The sequence below is a fragment of the Geotrypetes seraphini genome, chromosome 1 (assembly GCF_902459505.1).
Source record: "Geotrypetes seraphini chromosome 1, aGeoSer1.1, whole genome shotgun sequence".
NCBI lineage: Eukaryota > Metazoa > Chordata > Amphibia > Gymnophiona > Dermophiidae > Geotrypetes > Geotrypetes seraphini.
The window spans coordinates 179,687,229-179,714,057 of NC_047084.1; the positions used below are offsets into that span (position 1 = coordinate 179,687,229).

Below are 26,829 nucleotides of genomic sequence, written 5' to 3' on the forward strand. Positions count from 1 at the left end.
ATGTGCAAAAATTGATAGGCAGCAATGCTAAAACATCAATAACATCAACATAGCTTAAAATAATTAATCCCTCCTTTTATGAAGCCGTGTTGGGGTTTATCATCACAGGCCACAGTGGTAAAAGCTCCGACATTCATAGGAATTCTACAAGTGTCGGCGCCTTTACCGCCATGGCTGACCCTAATGCGACTTCATAAAGGGGGAGTAAATGTTTAATAGTAATACGTTAAGTATGATGATGATTAAATAAATATTAAATAATAGAAAAATCACCCACTGTGAAATTATGTAGTGCTGAGATAACTATTTTATTCAGTTAATGCAAATCTCTAAACATTATTCAAATGTATGTGTGAATCTAAAGGGGTGGAAGAGCCTCAGAATATGGAGCAATTAACCCAACTGGGTTTCAAACTCACTCCTATTTAAGTAATAGGCAAAACACTCCCTTCCTTCCTTATTGGAAATTGATTGCAATTATCTGGACATTTTTTGCTGATTTTTGAATGTGAACTAAGAATTGGTGCGTAACACCCTTTTTTAAAAATAAGTAAATAATTTATATATAAAAAAAGATTAAAAGTAGGAAGGAAGGAAGGAAGGGGTGTTTTGCCTATGGCTTAAATGGGAGCGAGTGAATTGTTCACGTTTGAAACCCAGTTGAGTTAATTGCTCCATATTCTGAGGCTCTTCCACCCCTTTAGATTCACATATACATTTTAATAATGTTTAGATTTGCATTAACTGAATAAAATAGTTATCTCAGCTCTACACAATTTCACAGCGGGTGATTTTTCTATTATTTAATATTTTTACGACCACGTGGTCAGACAATTAAGATTTAATGGTTAGATTAAATAAATACATAAAATCTCTCATTGAAATTAAAAATAGTTACTGAAAAAAAACAGCAAAAAAACTCTAGGGGTGGGTCCTTTTTTTTTTTTTTTTTGCCTCACCCTGTGTAGATCACCCTGTAGACTCCCTTCCAAAGAAGTCAAAGTTCATGACTTCCTAGTGAGTAAATACTGATCTTCTCCAATATCTCATGTTCCTTTAATCACCCTCCACTGATAAGGAAAGTCACAAAAAAAGGAATTTTAATAGCAAACATAACTTTATTTCATTATCACAGTGCTGCCTCCTGGGCATTATCTTATATTCAGAACAATTTTCTTTTTATTAACATAAAGAAAATGAATAAGCTCTGCCAGAACAAAGAAATAAAATCAACTAATGTAGTTTTTGACTATCATGTCCAGTGTCTAATTGAGCATCTTAGCGTGGTCAAAGCTTAAGGTGCTTCACACCTAAAGAAACATGTGTAAATCAGCACAGTAAAAGTAAGTAACGATATCAAAAACAGCAAATAATAGTAATTACTTAGTCCTAAACAGATCGTATTTGATTTAGACCAGGAAGAGAGTGACTAGGAGCCCACATGCATGATTTAGATACAATAGGAGTTTAACCAGTAAGGCTTAACGGTAAGTGCTTTTTTTTTATTTTAAAAAGGGCAACACCTGATCTCCTCGTTATGCATAGATTTGGAAAATAAATACTACACATGGCTTTCATAAATAATACATGACGTTTTGCTCTCTGTCAGAGCAGGTGCTGCTAGTTCAGTAGAAAGTGCTGCTGCTTGTGCTGTATTGTCCTCGTTGATGTCAGATGGCTCACTGTGGTGAGACAGTGTGTCTATACATTCCTTTCTAGACAACGGGTGGACAGACACCTTTATTGCAATCTGTCGTGGCTGTTCATGAAGCGAAGAGGCATCAGAATCGTCAGTGGGGGAATCACTGCGCATTAAAGCATTGGGCATGGCATAAACCTCACGTACATTGGAAGCCTCTCGACTTAAAGGGACCTGCCTCCCAAAGGTGTGTCCCTGCTCCTCAAGGCCAACTACTTCCATGAGCTCTTCCATTATTGTCCTGCAGTTCATGATGAGAGGTGGAAGAGGAACACTCCTGGCTAGCTCCTCAATGTAGCGAGCAAACTCCATGGTCTTGAACTGGGTTACTTTGGCAAGCTCAAGAGTTTTAGCCGAGGTTATGATTGGAATACGCTTTGCAATCTCAAAAGCCTTTTGTAATTTCTCTGCTCCTTCCGTCCGGAAGAATTCATTGATGGCTTTTTCAGTTTTCTTGAGATGGCTACTCATCATACATAGTCTGGTGACATTCAAGATCATAACAATGGTAAAAGCTATGAGGCAGACAATCATGTAATAGATTCCCATATCTCCAGAGGTAAAGACAACCCTCAGAGTAACGGTATTATTCACACTGCCATGAGAATTGGAAGCGACACAGGTGTATTTACCTCGATCATCAAAGGTCACGCTGGTAATATTCAACAAGCCACTATCAAGAATCCACCATCTGCCTACTGGAGGAGACAAAAACACATTAGATTTGAGTTCCGTCAAGTATATAAGCAGCAACTGTACACATTTTGACATTTACTCTACAATGAAGTTTATTTTAATTTTTATCAAATCTAGCCTGTAAGATTTGAGCAGGATTCAAACCTCTCTAATACAACCTACACTCTTTACCACAAGGTTTATATATTTTTTAAATGATTTGTGGTTAGATTGAATTCTGCAGTGCATGACCTAGTGGTTAGGAGCAGATGGGGAAACAGACAACTGGTTTTAAATTCCGCTTCTGTTACGGACACATTGTATTTCCAATTGCCTTGGAAACCCACTTAAATTGTAACTGGTCTGTAATTTATTGTACAGAGCGCTTTACGAGACATATCTGTTTTAAGATTCCTCACTCGTACTGACCTACCCTAGACAACTCCTGCATTTTAGCTTTCACAGAGGATGTGGTCTCATTAAAAATATTGTCACTACTGAGAAAGCCCTAGAATCCTGTAGCAGTGGACTAGCCAGTGGCGTACCAAGGGGGAGGGGTGTGGGGGGTGCGGTCCGCCCCGGGTGCCAGCCCTAAAGGGGTGCTCCCGGCCTTGCCGTTCAGTCCCCCCCCACACCCCCGAAGGACCGCTCGCCCCACTGACCTTCCTGCACCACCTATGGAGCAGCCCGCAGCAGGATCGCAACATCAGCGATCCCTGAGCTGCTTGGGCGCTGCTTCCTGCGCCGCGGTCCCGCCCCTTCTCTGACGTCAAGGGGGAGGGGGTGATAGGCAGGCAGGCCTTCAAGGGGGGGACAGGCAGGCCTTCAAGGGGGGAGGCAGGCCTTCAAGGGGGGGGACAGGCCTTCGGGGGGGTGTGCAGACCTTCAAGGGGTGCAGGCCTTCAAGGGGGGGGACAGGCCTACAAGGGGGGGGGACAGGCCTACAAGGGGGTGGGACAGGCCTTCAAGGGGGGGACAGGCCTTCGGGGGGGTGCAGGCCTTCAAGGGGGGGTGCAGGCCTTCAAGGGGGGACAGGCAGGCCTTTAAGGGGGACAGGCCTTTGGGGGGGACCCTGGTTTAGAAGTACACGGAGGGAAGGGGGTGTTCAAAAAGATGTGCATATGCCAAACTTTGGGGGGGGGAAGAAATAATGGGTCTGAAAATAGAGGAGAGGGAGAGAGATGATGGACCATGGGATTTAGGGAGGGAGGGAAGGAACAGAAAGGGAGAGAAGTTGGACACAAGGGATGGTGTGGAGGAAGGACAGAGATACTGGATAGGAGGGTAATTGGGAAAAGAAAGGGAGAGATGGTGGACTCTGGGGTGGTGGGGAAGGAGAGAGAGATGCCGGATGAAAGGGTAGTTAAGAAAAGGTGGATTTGTGGAGGGAGATGAAAAAAAGGAAAGATACCAGACTTCCTGGGGAGGGAAGGGAAATGGAAAGGGAGGACAGAGTTGGCAGATGGATGGTTAGCAGGCAGAAAGAAGAAAGAAGGAGACCCTGGCAAGCAAGTTATCAGAAGAAAACCAGAGCCTTGGACCAACAAGATTTGAAATATAACCAGACAACAAAAGGTAGAAAAATTAATTTTATTTTCTGTTTTGTGATTACAATATGTCAGATTTGAAATGTGTATCCTGCCAGAGCTGGTGTTGGACTGCAAACGTGAGCTAGGATTTAACAGAGAGAGGAAAAGTCCTTTTTGTTTCTTTATTTTATTTACACCACAGCGCCAGTGTGGTTAGGAGAAGCCAAAGGGGGTGAAAAAGCTATAAAACCCAGCAGGAGTTTTGAAAAAAATCACCCAACTGGGCAGGAAAATCGAATTGAAAAACCAATTCAATAGGCTGAATTCTCGAATCAAAATTTTTTTTCCTGAATCTGGCAGCATTAGTTTGCGCTACTGTCTTAGACTTTAGGACCTGGGATTGGGAAGAGATGGCATCCTCAGTACTTTATAAAGCAAGTGAAACGAGGATTTGGTCAGACTTTTGAAGGGTCTGCAGAAAAAAATTATTGTATAGGCCGGGGACATGAGACAGCAGGAAATGGGAACTTTTCTTCCTTCTATTTTTGTGAATGGAAAGGCTGAGGATGTCAGAGAGTTCAGTTAAAATATGTGCTTTATAAGAAAATATAATAATGTGTTTTATAAAGTTTATAGCATAGCTGGCCTACCCAGTGAGGTGTTCCTAGTGGTGGTGGCGGCAGCGTGTCAATGTGTTGAGAGGAAGAGGTGGTCTGGGAAATTCTGCTGAGCAAACTCCGGGCCCATTTCCACCCCCCAGTTAGTCCACTCCACTCCAGTCAACTGGTTCACACACTGAATGGGTCTTTGGGTGTTGTGCCTGGGTAGTTGTTTTGGGATCTCTTCTAGTGGTTTATCAGTATCTCCTTCTGGTCCAAGGAAGGAAACTTTGTTATCCTTAGCATTGACCTACAGAATATGTTTGTAACAGCGCTGCTTGTGTGGCATTAGGCTATGTAGTAATCGAAAGAAAAAAACAGACCTTTGCACATTTTTGCACTATATGGTGGATGTATGAGGAGATTCACATTTCCTGCACAACTAAGTCCATGTGAAGTTACCTTGTGCTGTATTTGACATCTAGCAAGGTCTCTGTTTGAAAGGAAAGATCTAAACTTAAAAATGAAGTGGCCAGAAGTTATGGTAAAAGCAGATAGTGTAGCTGGTTTTAAGAAAGATTTGGACAAATTCCTGGAGGAAAAGTCCATAATCTGTTATTAAGACATGGGGGAAGTGTCTGCTTGCCCTGGATCGGTAGCATGGAATGTTGCTACTCTTTGGGTTTTGACCAGGTATTAGTGTCCTGGATTGGCTACCAAGAGAATGGGCTACTGGGCATGATGGACCATTGGTCTGACCCAGTTAGGCTATTCTTATGTTATGTTCTCATCTGTAGGGGCCTTTGTTTTCACTTCTTATTTTAATGTATTTTTTTTCTGAGAACTTATCAGTGTTTTTTATAATAATAATAATAATAATTTATTTCTTATATACTGCTATACCCTAAGTTCGAAGCGGTTTACAGTGAAATCGTGTCTAGAGGGAGTACAGGGTTAACAGAAGGATACAGGATATTACAAAGTGAGCAGGTACTGGGTGGTTACAATAAGGTACGAAATATTAACACGAAAAAACAGTTACAGTATGTTTACAATGAGGTACAGGGTACTGGGGTGTTTACAGAAAGGTTAACACGAAAAACAGTTACAGTGTGTTTACAATGAGGTACTGGGGTGTTTACAGAAAGGTACAAGATATTAACAAGAGACCGATTACAGGATGTTTACAATAAGATACAGGAAAGTATAAGGTGAGCGGGTGCTGGGGTGATTACAGTAAGGTTCAAGATATTGACAGAGAACAGTTACAGGATGTTATACTAAGTTATAGGATGATACAATATGAACAGTTACTAAGGATCAGTGCTGTTTACAGCTAGATATATATGATAAGCGTAAGAGAGGTAAAGCATAAGACGTTGGGGGAGGGGAAAAGGACTTTCGATGTGGTTTATAATTGGTAGGGGGAGGGTTTAGGTGGTGTTGAAGAGGCGGGTCTTCAGAGATTTTCTGAAGTCCACGTATGATGTGGCTTCAAGTATTGGTTTTGCTAGCCATGTGTTCAGTTGAGCTGCCTGGAAGGAAAGCATTCTGTTTAGGTACTTCTTGTAGTGGCATGATTTCAGGGATGGGTAGGTAAAGAGGTTTGTTCTGCGGGAGGTCTTTTTTGGGCAGTAGGTGAGGAATTGGGAGGCTAGGTAGGTTGGTAGCATTCCGAAGATCGCTTTGAAGCTGATGCAGGCAAACTTGAAGAGTATTCTGGATTCTACTGGTAGCCAGTGGAGTTTTTGGAGGTATGGAGAGATATGTTCCCATTTCTTGAGTCCAAAGATGAGACGGACGGCAGTGTTTTGGATTAATCTTAGCTTTTGGAGGGACTTTTTGTATGCTCCCAAGAATATGATGTTGCAGTAGTCCAGAGTACTCAAGATGGAAGCTTGTACTAGTAGACGAAAGGATGATTCATCGAAGAATTTTTTGATGGTGCGAAGTTTCCATAGGGTAGAGATACATTTTTTGAACATTTAATCAGTGTATTTTTCTAGTGTTAGGTGCCTGTCAAGGGTAACCCCTAATATTTTAATAGATTGATCAATTTCGTAATCTTTGCCATTCATGTGGATCTTGTTATCTTTTATCTGCTCGTTGGGAACAAAAATGAAAGAGAATTAATGTGTGTGGAATGGGGGGGTAACTAATTTCTTCAGCTAAATAATTCAATCCACCTCAACCAGACATAGGAGAACTCAAGCATCATTCACACACCCTCCAACCAAAAACATCAAAAGAAAAAAACTGTTAGACAACCTCCTAGCCATTCGAGCTGCAACACTCGACCCCCAACTCTACAACCTATTGACCTCGACCACAAACTACAAAACCTTCAAAAAAGAAATAAAAACCCTTCTATTCAAAAAACATATAAAACAGAACTAACACAATCAGAACTGTCCCAAGTATCACCTGCAACTACTCCATATGTACTTCTGATGTCATGAAAATTCAGACATAATTTATGTTATGTTATGTTTGGAATATAAGAAAATTTTCACTGCCTGTTTCTATTCTGACCATTTATTCCGTTTCATGGTCATTACAAAAAATATTTTTTTACATGGGGGGGTGTCAAAAAATGAATGGCCCCGGGTGCCACATACCCTAGGTACGCCACTGGGACTAGCCTAATGATTAGAGCAGTGGTTGAGAACCAGAGAAGCTAGGGTTCAAATTCCATCTTGCCTTTCCATAGCCTCAGCTTCAGTCTTAGCTTGTAAGCTATCTGGAGACAGAAAAATACCTACTGTACCCAGATGTAACTTGTTTTGAGTCATTACTATCCCCCTCTTTTACTAAGGTGCACTAGCTGTTTTAGTGCGCGTTAAAACGCTAACGCTTCCATAGAATATAATGGACGTGTTAGCATTTAGCGCATGCTATAACAACTAGTGTGCCTTAGTAAAAAGGACTCCTATGTGTCTTTTGCAGATAGTACCTGGGTACTCCCAGAATACAAAATGAAGAAACATTTTAGTATAAAGGCAAACTTCTACCTTCTATGGTTCTATATAAAAATATTTTATTCAACTGGATTCTAAAGTTTAAAACTGGATTCTAAAAATATTTCATTCAACTGGATTCCTTCAGATCCCCAATGGACAGGTGACTACTGCTGAAAGATAATACCTAGGTATATGCCCTGAGAGGCAAAATGGAAAATTGCATTTTTCAAGCAATTAGAATACAGTACAGTACTTCAAGATTTATCCTAAGTTCACATCATATTTAGGCGATACCCTAATCAGAAGATTTTCTATAATGACTGTTCCATCTATGGCAGTGGTACTCAACGTTGGTCCTCAAGGTTTGCAACCCAATTGGGTTTTCAGAATTTCCACAATGAATATGCACGAGATCTATCTGTATGCAATGGAGGCAGAGAATGCAAATAGATCTCATGCATATTTATTGATGAAAATCCTGAAAACCCAACTCGGTTTCAACCCTTGAGGACCCAACACTGAGCAACCCCTGATCTACGAACTATCCACTGATTCTGTGGTTCCAGAAGTTATAGGGCTCAAAATCGAAACAGAAATACTGTATGTCTAAAAACCGGCCTAAATCGGCACTTAGACGATCATTAAGACAGGTCTTCCAAGTGCCGATAATCAAATTGGGTTTTAGACGTATTTAAAAATGATCTAGGCCTTCACAGTGCTGCTGAACGACCAGAGCTAAAAGGGGCGTGTCAGGAGGAGTGTTGAGGGTGGGATTTGGGCGGGACTTGGGCTGTCCTAGACTTAGTCGTACTGTATGTATAACCGAAAGTTTTACAACACTGCCTAGACGGAACTTGGACGTTGTGACTTAGGTCATCTAAAACCAGGTCTAAGTCACAAGAAGGTATCCAAAGTGACCAGATAAGCACTAGACACACAGTATAGACCCCCCACACACTGCCCCAGTCATCACTGACCCCCCTAAAAATCATAACAACTTTACATATCTGCCTCCAGAACATCAGCATCTGGCACAGCCTGGAATAGAAAAGCCTAGTAAAGCTGAACAGAGGTGGCTTAAGTAGTCTTGGGGGTGGGTTAGTGAACCATGGAGAGGAGGACCAGGCCCATAAGCCACTCTAATCACTGCATTCATGGTAAAATATGTGCATCCCCCCAAAAAAAACCCAAACCCATTTGTACTGCCATATTAGTGGCTCCTGCAGCCATAAGGGCTATTGGGGTGGTGCACCATGACCTATAAGGAAGCTGTAGTGAGATGTTTATGTGGGACTCTTTTTGTGAAGTTTACAGCAGTGCCCTATAAGGTACCTCACCACTCTGGTGCCATGTCTGGGTGTCCAGTCCATCACTTTTCTGGCCCCTCCTGCACCCAAAAGGTCTTTTTCTAGGCGTTTTGGACTTGGATGAATTTTTGGTTGAAAATGGGGTATAAAGAAGGATGACTTAGCGGTCTGGACGATCAGATGGCTGGATGAACAGTTGGACGATTTTTGAAAGAAAAAAAAATATGTTGGACGTATTTTCGAAAACGGATCTTTTCCCATGTCCGACTTTGGGTGACTTGCGACTTAGGCCCAAAAGAGACTTAGACGTTTCTTTTGATTATGCCCCTCCACGTCTTTTTGTTTGCTGTATGAGATAACTTTGTTGCTAGGTTTGCTGGGATAGTCCATGGGATCCTCTTTAGAGCTCTGCTTAGGTAGCCTACCTTTAGAACTATCTTTCAACTAACTTTTCTTATAGTTCCCGCATTAATTGATTGACTGATGGGGTGATTAAAAACTAACAGAAGTCCCCCAAATCCCTTAGTTCGTAACTAAAAATACATGTAAATACATGTAAAAGCATTTCCAGAAAGACAATTGAACCTGAAAACACAATATTGTGTTTTCAGGTTCAATTGTCTTTCTGGAAATGCTTTTAAGAGGATCAAGACAAAATAGAATAGTAAAAAAAAAGTACAGTAAAATATGTGGTATAACCATAACTATTTTATATCATCATGTTCTGCTTATTTCTAAAGAAAATTTAAATGATATTGATAAGGTAGGATCTATTATGAATTTTAAACAGAGTCAGATGTATTAAGAGGGGCAAAATCATAACTTTAAATTGTCCAAAGACCTGCCTAAGTCGGCACTCGGATGTCTTAATAACAGGGACGTCCAAGTGCCAATAATCAAAATCAAGTTTCTGGATGTGCAGCAGCACTTCTAAGCTGTTGTGCATCCAGAGCTCAAAGGGGCATGATGGGAGGTGTGTTAAGGGCAGGAATCAGGCAGGATTAAACCTGGACGTACTGCAGTGATAATCAAAGCTTTCCTAAAGGAAACTTAAGACACACCTAAAACAGGTCTAATTACCAGCGTCTAAGTGTCCCAAAGCTGCCCAAACTAACTAGATGACCACTGGAGGGATTAAGGCATGATCCCCCCCTTACTCCCCCAGTGGTCACTGACCCCCCCTCTCACCATCCAGAGACGGGGGAAAAATAAACAGCACATTGAAGGCTTCCCATCAGTTGATTATGGCAGAGAAATCCCCATCAGCTGAGCTGGTTTCTGAGATTCCTGCTGGCTCAGCCGATGGAGATTCCCCCTGCCAAGATCAGCTGAGCTGCGGAACCCTATATCCCTCCTCCGACATCCCCCAACATTTCTGGACCCCCCCTCACCCGACACCACCAAACATCAGAATACCCGCTCCCCACATCACCATTGAACACCCGCCCCCCCCCCAACACCATTGAATACCCCCCCCACATCATCCCTGTACCTTCCGCTGCAAAATCAGCGGGAGGGAAGCCCATTCCTTCCTGCCTACAGGACTGAATGCTGAATGCTAAGAATCACAGGCCTTTCTCCTTACATCTTGGGATACAGTGGGAGGGGGCCTAAGGCCCCAGTTAGCTCAAAATGGTGAATGAGCCAATCAGAGTCTTAGGCCCCTCCCACTGCATCCCAAGATGCATTGGGAGGGGGAAGTCCCATCATTCTCAGCACGCAGCCCTGTAGGCAAGAGGGTGTGGGCTTCTCCCCTGCTGATTTTGCAGTGGAAGGTATGGTGGTGTTGGGTGATGTGGGGGGTGTTCAAAAATGTTGGGGGATGGTGTGTAAGGCTCTGCAGCTCAGCTGATCCTAGCAGGGTGAATCCCTATCAGCTGAATTGGCAGGAATCTCCAAAACTGGCTCAGCTGATGGGGATTCCTCTGCTGCAGATAAGGTAGTTGGGTACATCTACAAAACTTGCTTTTGTGCATTTTTCATGGGGACGTTTTTATTTTTGAAAATAGCCAAAAAGGACCAAAACTTATAACTAGATATATTAACCTAGATCATTTTCAAAAATAAAAGCTAGATAGATGGTCTGGCAGCTTTGAAAATGGACATTTTTTTCTCTTGGGTTTGTGGACGTTCTGCCCAAAAAAATCCAACCTCAGACTTATATGTCCTATCGAAAATGCCCCTCCACATATTTTTCCCCACAGACACAAATCACTGGTTTAAAAAAAAACCCAAAAACTCACTTTCATGCCATTTGATTTTATTTATAGTCTATTGATTTAGTGTTGTTCTTTTCTATGAGTTCATGAGTTTTCTATGAGTTCATGTTGATTTGTATTTTATTTATGCAGTCTTGACCTTTATTCGTGTAAAGTGTATTTCTTCTAGACCAATAATCACACCCCTAAGGCAGGCCGAAACATGGACCATGTTGGGTCATTAACTGGATCATTCCACAATAAGGACATTATGTTTACAGGACTTTTTATTCATGTGCTTTTACATGTATTTTAATTTGAGTTCATAGAAATAAAGATTGTCTCAAGGTTGACGTGTTCTATCCTACTCCCCACTTGCTTTCTTTTTGTTGGATTTTACGTGGGGTTTCTATTCCCTTTCCTTTAATTTACAAATGCACTAATACCGCACTATGCTAGTATTCTATAATGAAACTAGATACCTGAGCTATAGAACAGGCATTTGCCAAAAATGGCTTTGTGATTTCTAATTTATTTATTTTTTCTGTAATAACCCACCTATTAACTAGACAGGTTACAGTAAAACATGCAATAAAATTTTTAAAGCAAAACATAAAAAACAATGGAAGCACCCACACGTATAGAATAGCCTCCTATATAACTAAAAAACAAAACAAAGGATTAATAAATTACATAGAAAACAAATCTCCATTACCATCATTTAATACCCATTCTTCATTATTCTGGGTTCATACTATTTTATCCCATCAGAATTGCAAAGAACAAAGAGTATCTTTCAGCTCACTGGGGAGTTTTTTTCTCTCCAAATAGCAGCGACCACCTCAGAAAAAAACCAATGGTCCAGTAGAGACGGTGGAGATGAAAACTATATCTGGATTCAAGAAAGCTTGGGACAATTACATATGAACTCTAAGGGAGAAGAAAGGATAGTAGATGGCAGGGAGGGCAAGATTCCCCATTCTAGACCTTCAAAGGTGGGGGGGAGTGGGGCTGTAGCAGTAACAGCACTAACAATAGAGGTGTGCTACCTGCCAACAATTTTAAATCTCCCTCCTGGCCCAACACAGGCAGAAACTTGCTAAATGTCTCCTGCTGTGCCATTATCGCTTTAATGCTATTCCACCACAGATCCTCCTTGGTCCTCCTTCTGCTTCCTGCCACATTATCTCCACCCACATGAAGTATTTCCTGTTTCCACATAAGTAGGTGGAGATGTGACAGGAAGAAGGAGGAGCAAGGACCCATGGCTGGCAGTAGAACAGAGCTAACGTGCTGATGGTGTGGGGCAAGGTGGGGGGGGGGGCAGTGAGGCTCTTAAGATTGTTTGCGCCAAGTCCATCTTTGTCTTTCAGCGGCCCTCAATAGCATGGATGGGCAGATTTGATAGGCCACATCATCTTTAACTGCCTTCATTTTTCTATGTAATTCTTAGCTCCACAAGAAGCCAGTGTAAAGAAGTACAATAATGGGGTCATTATATCCCATTATTTACTAAATGTAATTATATTGGCCACAAATTTTATATCCAGTGGAGCTTTGCTCAGGAGGTTGAAGTTTTTTTAGTAATACGAAAGAAAAATGATTAATATGACACACACATCTAACAGATAATGTGGAAAATTTGGGATCAGTATCCCACCTCTCATATTTAGGTAAATTGCTAAAAAGAACAATATTCTTGCAATTATAGGGATTTTTGAAAGATGATGGCTATCCAGCAAATTCACAAGCAGGTTTCAGGGTTAAAAAGAGCAGAGAGACAACGTTCACTGCTATTGTCAATGATCTGAAGCTAATTTTGGACTAAGCAGAATGCAGGAATTATTTAATCTAAACACAGCATTTGAGTCAGAAAAGTACCAGATGCTGTTGAATCATCTGGCATAGATAAAGCTTGGGGGGAGGGGGGTAGTATGAATCTGGTTTAGATCTTTTATGAGTGTGAGAATAAATTCTGTAAAGGGTACTGAAAAATCGGCACCAATAAAAATTAGCATTAAGCAGTGCTCAGGGTTGGGTGCCATTTATAGAATGGTGCTTGATGCCAAGATCTGTACCCAATTTTGGGCACAAGGATTTATACCAACCGAGACCTAATATAAATTCTCATGCCTAAATTAGGTGCAGATCTCTCTTATTATGTAACACTTTGTGCGTTTTCAAGGAACATAGAAACATGACGGCAGATAAAGGCCAAATGGCCCATCTAATCTGCCCACCCACATGAAACCATTATTTCTTTCTCTCTCTGAGAGATCCCACGTGCCTATCCCAGGCCCTCTTGAATTCAGACACAGTCTCTGTTTCCACCACCTCTTCCGGGAGACTGTTCCATGCATCTACCACCCCTTCTGTAAAAAAGTATTTCCTCAGATTACTCCGGAGCCTATCACTTCTTAACTTAATCCTATGCTCTCTCATTGTAGAATTTCCTTTCAAATGAAAGAGACTCGACTAATGCACATTTACACCACATAGGTATTTAAACGTCTATCATATCTCCCCTCTCCCGCCTTTCCTCAAAAGTATATAGATTGAGATCTTTAAGTCTGTCCCCATACGCCTTTTCATGAAGACCACACAGTATTTTAGTAGGCTTCCTCTGGACCGATTCCATCCTTTTCATATCTTTTTAAGGTGTGGCCTCCAGAATTGTACATAATATTCTAAATGAGGTCTCAACAGTCTTATAAAGAGGCATCAATACCTCCTTTTTCCTACTGGTCATACTTCTCCCTATGCAATCTAGCATCCTTCTAGCTTTTGCCGTCAACTTTTCAACCTGTTTGGCCACCGTAAGATCATCACATACAATCACACTCAAGTCCCGCTCTTCCGTCGTGCACATAAGTTCTTCACCCTCTAAACCAGGGGTGTCGAACTCAATCAAAGAAGGGGCCAAAATCTAAAATCCAGCCTAAATCGCGGGCCGAATGGTTTACTGAACAGTCATAAACTGACAATGTTAACCAGAAATGTGAATTTAAAATGAGTGGAACAATCTTTTCCTTAACAGTGCTGTTAACCAACTCACATGCTATCAAGCAAAACAGTAATATTGGTATCAAGCAAAACAGTAATATTGGAATGTACCTAAAATGCTCATTGTTTTGTTTTCTGGCTAGATGTCTGACACCGTTTTCCCCGGATCAATGAGTCAATGTTCGGTTTTATTTCTTGGGCTGTAGCAACCCGCAAAACAGCATGGAGGTTGTCATCAGTAATGCGTGATCTGTGCTTGTTTTTGTTCAGATTCATTATTGAAAACATCTGTTCACAAAGATAGGTGCTCCCGAACATGGATAGAATACGGGCAGCATGAAGTCGGAGCTCTGGCATTGAGTCAGGGGGCAGTAGAGGGTAGAAGTCCTCAATTTCAACATCCTGAAACCTTGATTTCAGGCCACTGTCAGACTGAAGCTCGATTATCTCCATCTGAAGGTGATGGGGCACATTGTTGACATCAACTGTAAAAGGATTGGCAAAGATGTCAAAGCCTGAGTGCTGTGTTCTAAAGTCAGAGAAGCGCCGCTCAAATTCACTTAGTAAACGGCTAACTTTGGTAGCCAGCCGACTGCAAGGAAAAGTACCAGAAATAATGGTTGAGATACTCAAACAAATGGGAAAGTGGGCAAGATTGTCCTGTTCCAGTTGGGACTTCCATAGTTGAAGTTTACGCTGGAATGCTGTGATCATGTCAGACATCTTCGTGATGACTTGTTTGCGTCCCTGCAGCTTCAGATTCAGTTGGGCGAGATGCTCGTATATGTCACACATCATAGCAAAATCACAAAGCCAGGCGGGATCCGACAGTTCAGGCAAGGGCTTTCCTTTACTTTCCATGAAAAGAGCAATTTGTTCTCTGAGCTCAAAAAATATTTTGAGGACTGCGCTCTTGCTCAGCCATCTTACTTCTGTGTGGTATGGCACGTCTCCATGCTCTGCACCCACCTCCTGTAAAAACTGCTGGAACTGGCGATGATTCAGGCCACGTGCCCGTATAAAGTTAATAGTTTTAATGACTGTGGTCATTATGTCATTCATGTCTAGAACTTTTCCACACATAGCCTCTTGGTGGATAATGCAATGATAAGTAATCAAGGGTGTGTGGCAGTGACTTTTTTGCATTCTTTCCTTCATTAGTCCAACCAAGCCTTTCTTTTCTCCGCACATTGAAGGTGCGCCATCGGTAGTTAGCCCCATCAACTTTTCCCAGGGTAATTTAAAATTATTTATAGATTTCTCCATAGCCTCAAATATATCTCTACCAGTCGTCGTCCCATGCATGGCAGCTACATCCAAAAGTTCCTCAGTGACAGAGAGGTCGGTCTTCGTAGCACGTATAAAGATGGACAGCTGCGCTGTATCAGTGTTGTCTGTGCTTTCATCGATAGCAAGTGAAAAAGCGAGATAACTGCATGCCTGTTCGGCCAGCTGTGATGATAGATTTCCTGAGAGTTCTGGAACTCTGTCTGCAATGGTGTTTCTTGACAAACTGACATTTTGAAAACTCTGTATCTGGTCTGGGCATACTTGCTCACACACTTTTAGCATGCATTGCTTCAAAAAGGCACCCTCTGAAAAACACCTTGAAGTACAGGCAATTTCTTCAGCCACTATAAAGCTTGCTTTCACTGCAGCATCATTTTTCGCTGTAGCCTTTGTAAACATTTGCTGCTGTGATTGTAGTTTGCCTTTTAGTTCTTTAACAATTTTATGCTTTTCTTCCAAAGTATATTTGCCATACTTAACATTATGTTTGGTGTCAAAATGACGACGTATATTGTACTCTTTCATCACCGACACTGTCTCATAACACAATATACACACTGGTTTGCCCTCTCTAAGCACAAACATGTATTCATTTTCCCATTTGTCATTAAATTGTCTGCCTTCACCGTCAACTTTTCTTTTCCTGGACATTTTGGGATCAATATTGGCAGTAAAAGATGTAGTTTATTGGAAATCTGCGTTAGAAGGAAAAAGTTGAAAACTGCACAGGGATAGCTTGATTTGGCAGATGGAGTGAAGAAAAAAAAGTCAGTCAATAAATGCCTGGCTGGGTACAGATAGCAGATTCTGTTGCAATTTTTATGCCTGCACTTTATGCCAGGAACTGGCAGCTTCTGCTGTGTATTTTTTATGCCCGCACACTCACTCTCTCCTCTGCTCTGCCACCCGCACAACCACATCGGATGCCGGACTATAGGTCACGCCTCCTGAATCTCGCGTGACTTGTTATCTATGCGCATGCGTAATAGATAGCAAGTACGGCCGGCGAGATCACAAGCCTCCTATGTCAACGCGTGTCATTGTGATGGAACGCAGCGGCGTGCAGTGATGACAGCGCGGTGTGGGCCACATTGCAAGGCCTGGCGGGCCGGATTTGGCCCGCGGGCCTTGTGTTTGACATGTGTGCTCTAAACTGTACCATTCCTTTTGGTTTTTGCAGCCCAAATGCATGACCTTGCATTTCTTAGCATTAAATTTTAGCTGCCAAATTTCAGACCATTCTTCAAGCTTCGCCAGATCTTTCTTCATGTTATTCACACCATCCGGCATGTCTACTCTATTGTAGATTTTGATATCATCCACAAAGAGGCAAATCTTACCTGACAACCCTTCAGCAATATCATTTATAAAAATTTTAAAAAGAACAGGCCCAAGAACAGAACCTTGAGGCACACCACTAATAACATTCCTTTCCTCAGAGCGATCTCCATTGGAGGTGAAATGCCCTTGATCCATACATGCTCCTCCCACGGCTGCATCTGGGTTCTAAGCTTCAGCTTGCGAGGCTCTGGAAAAAATACACGGCCTTCTGTCATGCTGAAGAGGATCCCCAAGTACTCCACGGACTGGGTCGGTTCCAGGTGACTTTCAGAAACTGATAATCCATCCCAGGAGCTGGACAACTTGAGTCACTGCCTCATGGCCATTGGTCTTGGAAGGAGCCCTGATTAATCAATCGTCCAAGCATGGTGTACCTGAATCCCTGCTAAACAGTACTGTTGGGCAAGTTTATCCCTATTGGATTTTGATTGTGGACTAATAAATGTAGCTTCTTTGGGTGGTTTTAGATATCTCACTTGCCTCGTTTTTGTTTGTTTTGCTATTGGGACCGAGGCTTGTCTTGTGCTTGTCTTTTTGTTTCCTGTACCTGAATCCCTGCCTTGCACAGGTGCACTGCTGCCACCACCATCATCACCTTGGTAAAGGTGTGAGGTGCTATTGCCAAACCAAACAGGTGTGCCAAGAACTGAAAATGCTTTTTCAGCACATGGAACCTGAGGAACTTTGTGCTCAGAGAATATGTAAGTGAGCCTCCATCAATTCCAACGAGGCTAGGAATTCCCCTGGTATCACCGAGGTAATGACTGCGTGCATGGTCTCCATCCGGAACCTTTAGTGCTGGTTTTAAGAAAGGTTTGGACAATTTTCTGGAGGAAAAGTCCACAGTCTGTTATTGAGAAAGACATGGGGGAAGCCACTACTTGCCCTGGATCAGTAGCATGGAATATTGTTACTTCTTGGGTTTTGGCCAGGTACTAGTGATCTGATTAGCCATCGTGAGAATGGGCTACTGGGTTTGATGGACCATTGGTCTGATCCAGTAAGGCTATTCTTATATTCTTATCAGATCCAGGCTTGGTCTCCAGTCATCTGAGTCTTTTAGGCACGATAAAGTATGGAGTATCTGCTCGAGCCCGATTCTGCATCTGGCACAGGCTCTATGCCTTGAATCTGCAGAAGCTGTTTTACTATTACTTGGACTTTGACCACCTTCTCCGGTCTTCCGGCTGGAGTATCCACAAAGAAATCCCAAAGGGGATGAAAGAATAGGAGTTTGTAACCCAGGCTTTCCTGAACTCCGAGAGTATCTATCCTATTCGCAGTAATTTGGACTCTGGCCTGGCATCATTGGGATTTCTTAGGAGTGGCTGGTGAGTGGGAATCTGATGTTTAAGCTCTTCTGGAGCCCCCAAACCTCTTTCTAGATCCGTGAAATGATCTCTGAACAGATAAGCCTGCCAATGTCCGCCAATGCCAAGACTATATGTAACCAAGAAAGGAACCACGACGTGACCTCCCTGGGACATGTGGTCTATTTGGTAATGACTCAGGATGATGATCTGCCACACTGGCCATGAGGTTGGCCAACCTTTTGTCAAAAAGCATTTGTCCTTTGAAAGAAAGTCTCCTTGAAGTAGCTTTAGAGGCACTATCTCTCATCCATTATCTGATCCAGAGCATTCTGCATGCGGACACAGAATAAGCAGACACTTTGCTCACGCCATATAGAGCATCTGAAACATAATCAACCCCTGAATGTATCACTTGGAGGCATGTGGTCTCCTCCGAAGCTGGAGACTGACGCAGCATCTTATGGCAGGCACACAACATAAAGGAAACTGCCACCGCTGCCTTTCAGACCCAGTGCTAGGGCTTCAAACTGTCGTTTGAGGATCAAGTTCACTCTGTGGTCCTGTGAATCCATTAAAATTACTCCACTTTCACTAGGAACTTGCACTACCAGCAAATCCACCTTAGGTGGGACAAATAACTGTCGAACTCAGAAGCCATCGGGAACAATTTTGTCATGGCTCTGGCAACCCTCAAAGGGCCCTTTAGTACCTTCCAATGCTCCCTCAGCATCATGGTAATCTCTGAATGTGAAGGAAAAATGTGCACTGGATCTTAAAAATTTCTCATAAGAGAAATTTGAGCTGTGGAAGTCTGAGGTGGTTCCAAATTTACTCTTTCAGAGATACTGCAATGACTTCCATTAAGTCCACTGTTTTAAACAGTCTGCACACTGTTGTCCTTTCCTTGGTCCAGGGCTGCCAGTGCAGGCCAGTTAGGTAGGTGCCCTGCGAAAGGTTTGCCCCCCAGCTACAGTCCTCTGAACTAGAGACTATATTCTCCTAGGCAGAACTGTCCCAGGATTTTTGGGAACCTCTCACTGTGAATCCTTGAACTTTGAATTAAAAACCCGAAAACAACAATTGCAGAACAAGAAAAAAACAAAACAAAACAAAACACGACATCTTCTCAACTCACTTGCAGAGCAAGAAAAACTGAGGAGGGGGGCACTGCCCACTGACACAAAGAGGCAGGACTAAAAAGCTGTAGATTATTCCTTCTGCAAAAACTCACAGGTAAAGATAAATAACCCACTATTCAAGACTCCTGTTCCTTTTGCACTTGAAAAACATACTAATGAAGTGTGGTAATTGCAGAGAACATGCTGGGCATGCTGCCAACAATTACCACACAACATTTGCACTTAAACACATTTGGGATCCTTTTACAAGCACACCCTTATGCAAGTCTTTCTTGCATGCTAAGAACATTTTTAGTGCAGCTGGAAAATGGCCAATTTTCCATGTTTCCATAGGTGCCAGCTCTGTGGGTGCTTGAATACCTCCAATATCGTTCCCAGTAAATCTGTATATCTGGGCCAACAAGCTCCACTCTACAGAGATTACAGGAAATCACAGGAAGGGAGTGCTTCTATCTGTATCCTACTTACTGCTCCTGCAGGGTTTTGGTAAGCTGTGTCTATCAGACTGGAGGAGGAGTGAACTGCTGTGGCTTACCTGCTGCCAACTGGGAAGGAGCAGCAGACCGACACTGACAAAAAGGACAGACTCGGATAACTTTATTAGTATGACAATTTTATGTATGTTGCCAAAGTAATACCTATAAGCAGTCAAGGTAAAGAGAGACAGACATGTAGTGGGAGAAGAATAGAGAGGGCTAAAAGCGGTGAAGGAATTTAAAGGGTTTACTGGCTAGGAGAGAGAAATATTGGAAGAGGCAAAAAGGAGCTGTAAAGGAAAGAAAGGCTGAATGATGGGGACAGGGACTGATATTGGAGCTGTGGGAGAGGAGTAGACATATGCTCCGAGGGTGAGAGACTCTCATGTAGAGTATGGGTCGTGTGGGGGAAAGGTTGCTGGCACAAGGAAATAGGATCTGGAACAGAAGGAGAGGAAGAAGAGCAGGTGGGGGGGGGGGGGGGTGAGGCACAAGCTGCTGACAGACAAGGAGCTGAAAGAGATGAAGAGTAACTGTGTAGGACTGGGAAAAGAGCAGCTGACGAAAAGGGGGGGTAATAGTTGGGTTTACTCCGGATATGTCCTCTTTTTGAGGATGTGTCCAGGGGTCCGGACAGCTTTTCAAAACCCGGCACTTTGTCCAGGTTTTGAAAAGCTTCTTTCAAATCGCCATCTGGCAGGAGGGCATCTGCGCATGCGCAGATGCCATGTGATGACATCACACGTACGTGCCATCACGTCACATCCGCGCATATCCTCCTGCCCGACGAGAGCAGGCAGTGGGGGGTGGAGCCGGGAATGGGTGGAACTGGGGGTCTAAGGGTCTGGATTTTTCAAACAGAAAATCTGGTAACCCTAGTAATAGTGGAGAGAACAGACATGAACCTATGAGCCAGCTCTGTGGGTGCTACGGGTGCTCGAGAACCCCCCCAGTGCTTAGCAAACTATACGAGTGTGTTTAAGGAGGGGTGGTTTTGTTGGGTTTAGCACCCCCCAGTCATTTTGAAAAGTTGGCTCCTAGGGACAGGAATGTGAGAAAAGCATGAGAGTAGAAGAGGGAATAAGAGTAAAAGAAAGGAAGTTGCTACAAGGGAAGCTGTAGAAAGAAACCGCAGAGAGACAGATAGACACAGAGGAAAGACATTATGATGTCATGAGAGGAAGACTGAAGAAGAATCCTTTAAAGAAGGAATGCGAGAACAGAGAGAAAAGCAAGAACAAGTAGAGACAAGAGGATCGAAGTTAAACTAATCTAATACACAACTTATTCATTGTACTGTACCAAAAAGGTGCAAAGCTATTTACATCCAAAGAAGCTGTTAAAAATACAAAAAGAATACAAAAGCAATCTGATATTGGGATTGTCTCCAGCTTACCTTTTTCCTCATTTTGTGTTGCATAGACCATCAAGAGAAACTAGAAACTTCTACTTATTTGCTTATCCAAAAATTAATGGGTGTAGATATAAGACCTTCTTAGATAGGACCCTAGCATTTCAAGCTGGTAGGCAACAATCTTGGTATTCAGCAAGCTATGCTATCCTATTGCAGTTTTCGGAAATTAATTAAGACCACTTTGTTCGATAAGTTTATTACTTAAGGCTCCTTTTACGAAGCTGTGTTAGTGGTTTAACGCGCGTAATAGTGCACACTAATTTGCCGGCCGCGCTAGCCGCTACCGCATCCTCTTGAGCAGTCGGTATTTTTTCGGCTAGCGTGGAGGTTAGCGCTCGCTAAAAAGTTGCGTGCGATAAAACCGCTAATGTGGCTTCGTAAAAGGAGCCCTTAGTGAGTTTTATTATTGAAATTCTATTTTATAAATATTTGTATTTTCTACTGTATTGTTGTATTTCGCCGATTGTCCAGCTCTTTTTCGTGTAAACCGCCTAGATCTTTTAGTTATGGCGGTATAAAAGAATAAAGTTATATTATTAAAATTAAAATATCATACCATGAATATTACAACACATCATATTAAAAAAAGTTATCATATTTTTACAAACTGATTGCAGCTGATTTTTATATATACCAAGACCTCAAACACCCAAGATACTACTTGTACTTATTTCATGTCGTTACTGGGGTAATAGAAACATAGAAACATAGAAATTGACGGCAGAAAAGGGCCGCGGCCCATCAAGTCTGCCCATACCAATGACCCACTCCCTGACTTTTACTTCCCTAGAGATCCCACGTGGATATCCCATTTTCTCTTAAAATCTGACACGTTGTTGGCCTCAATCACTTTCTGAGGTAGCTCGTTCCAATGATCGACCACCCTTTTGGTGAAGAAGTACTTCCTGGCATCACCATGAAATTTCCCTCCCTTGACTTTCAGCGAGTGCCCTCTGGTGACTGAGGGCCCTGTAAGACAGAAGATATCATTTTTCACCTCTATACGTCCTGTAATATACTTAAAGGTCTCAATCATGTCTCCCCTCTCTCTTCGTTCCTCCAGTGAGTACATCCACAGTTTTTTTAGCCTTTCTTCATACATGAGATCCCTGAGCCCCATGACCATCTTGGTAGCCATTCGCTGCACCGACTCAATTCTCAGCACATCTTTCCGGTAGTGTGGTCTCCAGAATTGAACACAATACTCCAGATGAGGTCTTACCATGGATCTGTACAGTGGCATTATGACTTCAGATTTTCTGCTGACAAAACCCCTACGGATGCAGCCCATCATTTGTCTTGCCTTGGACGAAGCCTTCTCCACTTGATTGGCAGCCTTCATATCATCACTGATGATCACTCCTAGATCACGTTCCACCATGGTCCTGGTCAAGGTTTCACCATTTAGTGTGTAAGTTCTGTGTGGATTTTTTTTTCCTAGGTGCATCACTTTACATTTTTTAGCACTGAAGCTTAACTGCCAAGTTGACGACCACTGTTCCAGCTGTCGTAGGTCCTGTGTCATACTGTCAGGCACACTGCTTTTACCTACTATGTTGCATAGTTTTGCGTTGTTGGCAAACAGTGATACTTTTCCTCTGAGCCCTTGGGTCATATCTCCTATGAATAAATTGAATAGAATCGGCCCCAAGACGGAGCCCTGTGGTACTCCACTCATCACGGCTGACGTTTTGGAGGGGGTACCGTTTACCATCACCCTTTGAAGTCTACCACTAAGCCAATCCCTAACCCATGTAGTGAGTGTATCCCCTAATCCCATCGATTTTAGTTTGTTCAACAGCCTGCGGTGTGGGACGCTATCAAAAGCTTTGCTGAAGTCCAAATATATCACTTCCAGGGACTCCCCGGCATCCAGATGACTAGTCACCCAGTCAAAGAAGTCAATCAGATTTGATTGGCAGGACCTTCCCCTGGTAAATCCATGTTGGTGTGGATCACGTAGATTTTCTTCGTCTAGAATTTTGTCGAGTTTCTGTTTGATCAGTGTTTCCATGAGTTTGCACACTATGGATGTGAGACTCACCGGTCTGTAATTTTCTGTTTCTGTTCTGCAGCCCTTTTTGTGGAGTGGAATTACGTTAGCCGTTTTCCAGTCCAGGGGTACTCTTCCCGTGCGCATGGAAAGATTGAAGAGCACGGATAGTGGTTCGGCCAGAACTTCACACAGCTCTCTGAGCACCCTGGGGTGTAGATTGTCTGGTCCCATGGCTTTGTCTACTTTGAGTCTTGAAAGTTCGTAGTAGACGCTACTGGGAGTAAACTCGAAATCCTGAAACAGGTCATTTTGGCTGTCTTTTGTCTGTAGTTGTGGACCAGCTCCCGGCGCTTCACAGGTGAATACTGAGCAGAAGTATTCGTTTAGTAGTTCTGCTTTGGTAGAATCAGATTCTGCAAAGTTTCCGTCTGATTGCTTGAGGCGTTCTATCCCATCTTTGTTTCTCTTCCTGTCGCTAATGTACCTGAAGAAGGATTTATCCCCTTTTTTAATGTTCCGTGCTAGATGTGTTCATCATCGGTCTTGTTAAATTTTTAATGCAGGTATTGATACCCTAATGCATCTATGTGGTGCTGTACATAATTTTAGGAAGAGCACTTAACTTATAGCCTGATGGCTACCCAGCCGTTTCACTGGCATGCTTCCTCAGGGGCAGTTGCTCTTGTCATCAGTGTTATATTTTAACACTGCTAAATGGGCTCTCCCTACACCACTAATGTGAACAGGTAGATTATTCCAAATTGTAATGGCAGCGTAAGCAAAAGAGGAGTCGAGTGTTGGTTATACCGTAATCCTCTAATATGTGGAAAGTGTAATGATAAAATACCACATAATCTGGTGGAAGAATAATGCAAATGAGAAAAAAGCAAAATCAGATTATCTGAAGAGTCAGTCTGTATTATACAATGAACTTTGCAAGCTGATTTAAACTTAATTTGACTCTTAATCGATAACCGATGAAGATTCTTATACCCTAATGCAGGGTTAGGCAATTCCAGTCCTCGAGAGCCGGAGTCAGGTCAGGTTTTCAGGATCTCCACCATGAATATGTATGAGATGGATTTACATGCACTGCCTCCTTGAGATGCTAATCTATCTCATGCATATTTATTGTGGATAACCTGAAAACCTGACCTGGCTCCAGCTCTCGAATTGCCTACCCCTGCCCTAACGCAACACTTTCATATCTTTTTAAACCAAAAATTAATCTAACCACAGTATTCTGGAGCAACTGCAACTTTTTGATCAGTTTTGATGTTAAATTCAAATATAATAATAACTTTATTCTTCTATACCGCATTAGTCGTGAGATTTCTAGGCGGTTTACATCGAAGAGAGCTGGACAGGCAGCGAGTTACAATATGCAGAATCTTTAAAGGCAGCGAATTACAATATACAGTTTGTTAAACATTGTTAAGAATTTCAGACTTATACACAGAAGTGGACATATTTGAAATAATAGAATTTGATTTAGTGTTTGGTGTAGATACTTTTTAGGTAATATTTCTGTCGAATAAGGCAGTTTTTATGGCTTTTCTAAAGGCGTTATAAGTCAGTCTAGATATGAAGGTTGGAAAATTGTTTAATTTATGGTAAATATTTTTGTGCCAGCAGGGCTGAATCAAGGGTAGGCAATATTGCTCTTACTACTGTACTATTTATCATTTCTATAGGGCTACTAGACGTATGGTGCCCTTCTCTTTCACTCCTGCAGTCACCAGAATAAGTTATTTTACGGTAAGAACATGTGGGAGCAGGAGGGGATTCTATTTGAAGCTATAGTCTGAAAAACACTTTTTAAAATTGAAATGCAGAGATCTACAAGTTTAAAATTGAAAGGAGAATAGGGGAATAGCACATCTTTTCTTTTCACAAAAATAAAAGTAATTTTCCCGTTTCATCTTATGGGAGACAGAAGTGTTGGACTAAGTGGGCTCATTATGCTGTATCGGTTGAAAGAAATAGCACGGCAGCGGCGGCAGCAGCAGCAGGAAGAAGCAACAGGAGAGATGAATGGAGTTTGGAAGGGGATGAAGGGTACGCTGCCTTTGAACTAAATGAGTTTCCTGGTTTGGCTTTCCTCTTGGCTCAAGCCCCAGCTTTCCATTCTCACTCCCAGCATAGTTCTGCTACAGGCTAGCTTTGTATTGCTTATAGTGGTGTGCCAGCCCAATATCCTTCTACATCATGTAGGCCAGGGAAAGAGGAAAGTGGGAAGAGAATAGAGGAGAAAGAAGGGGATGTTTGGTAACGGGAGTGAGAAAGATATATGTTGTGATGTAATTAGAGAATGACATGGGGACAAATTTTTCCCCGTCCCCATGGGAACTCATTTTCCCGTCCCGCCCCCGCAAGTTCTTTTCCTGTTCCTGCTCCATACCAGCAAGTTCCTCCTCATCTGCACAAGCCTCAAACACTTTAAAATCATAAGTGTTTGAGGCTTATGTGGTTAAGGCAGAACTTACAGGAATGGGGCAGGGGTTGGGTTGATCCGCTGCATCCCGACCAAGCACTTTAGAAGCTTTAGATGCAGTGGATCAATACTGAAGGGTGGGGGGACTTCTTGATAAAGCCTGTGGCGAAACATGTCGGAGAGTGCAGGTCTCTCTATCTGACATTTACGATTAACTAATAGCAACTCATGCGATCAGCAAGCATGAAAAGCTAAGTACAATATATAAATATTTAAAGTTTCTTAAGTATTGGAGGTTTTTTTTAGAACTATTTATTGCACCGAAAGAAGCACTTTAGTAGCACTTTAGAAATACTTATCAATTCAATTCCAAAAAATCTTTTATGAAAACAAGTCTGATGAAGATCAATCTGCCACGAAATGCCTCAACCAGGAATTAATTGGTTGGAGGTTGGCATATTCTGAAGACTTAAAACCAAAAATTGAAGTATTTAATAAATATATCTATTGAATATTTAATAACATTGCATAAACTGCTAATTTTACCAATGTGAATTTATTGTCAGTCAACTGAAGTAAGAGGTTACAAATTTCTACTTTTCTTAGAGAAAGCATCAGCTGGGAGTAGGATGGCAAACTGTGGTTATGAGTTTGGGATTGGGGAGGAAGAGACTGGTGACAAAATTAATCCCATGTCATTCTTTAGTTTCTATCTCAACCTCAGTCCATTTTTCACTGCAAGGTTTGCGGGTCAATGGTTGTGCCCATTCATACTCCGATTCTACTCTTTCTCCTTAAAGAATGACATGGAGATAGATGGGCTTCAAAATGGCAGATGACGTTTAATGTGATCAAGTGCAAAGTGATGTATGTGGGAAAGAGGAACCTAAACAATAGCTCTGTGATGCAGGGTTCCACGTTAGGAGTCGCTGCCCAGGCTCAATGTGTGGCGGCTAAGAAAGCTAATAGAATGTTAGGAAAGGAATGGAAAACAAAGATGAAAAATGTTATAATGCCCTTGTATTGCTCTATGGTACGACTGCACTTCAAATACTGTGTGCAATTCTAGTCACCGTATCTCAGAAAAGATAGAGGAGAATTAGAAAAGGTACAGAGGGCAATGAAAATGATAAAAAAAGATGGGCCGACCTCCCTATGAGGATAGGTTAAATCGTCTAGGGCTCTTTAGCTTGGAGAAGAGACAGCTCGGTTGGGCGGGGGGTATGATAGAGGTCTATAAAATAATGAGTGACATGGAAAGGGTAGATATGACTCACTTGTTCACTTTTTCCAAAAATAGGGGGCATGCAATAAAACTACAAAGTAGTAGACTTCAAACAAATGAAAGAAAATATTTCTTCACTCAACCTGTAATTAAACTCTGAAATTAGTTGCCGGAGAATGTGGTGAAAGCAGTTAGCTTAGCAGGATTTTAAAAAGGTTTGGATAGCCTCCT

General features: G+C 42.2%; 1 protein-coding gene across 7 annotated transcripts in view; it reads right to left on the bottom strand.

Moving 5' to 3' along the window:
• Positions 1-1,098: 1,098 nt before the first annotated feature.
• Positions 1,099-26,829, bottom strand: part of MFAP3L (microfibril associated protein 3 like) — a 79,373-nt gene continuing 53,642 nt past the window's right edge. For all 7 annotated transcript variants that reach the window (XM_033942435.1, XM_033942397.1, XM_033942378.1 and 4 more), the window contains one exon: positions 1,099-2,397. In XM_033942435.1, coding sequence (XP_033798326.1) covers positions 1,562-2,397 — 836 coding nt within the window. In that variant the 3' untranslated portion in view covers positions 1,099-1,561. The remainder of the gene's footprint in view (positions 2,398-26,829) is intronic.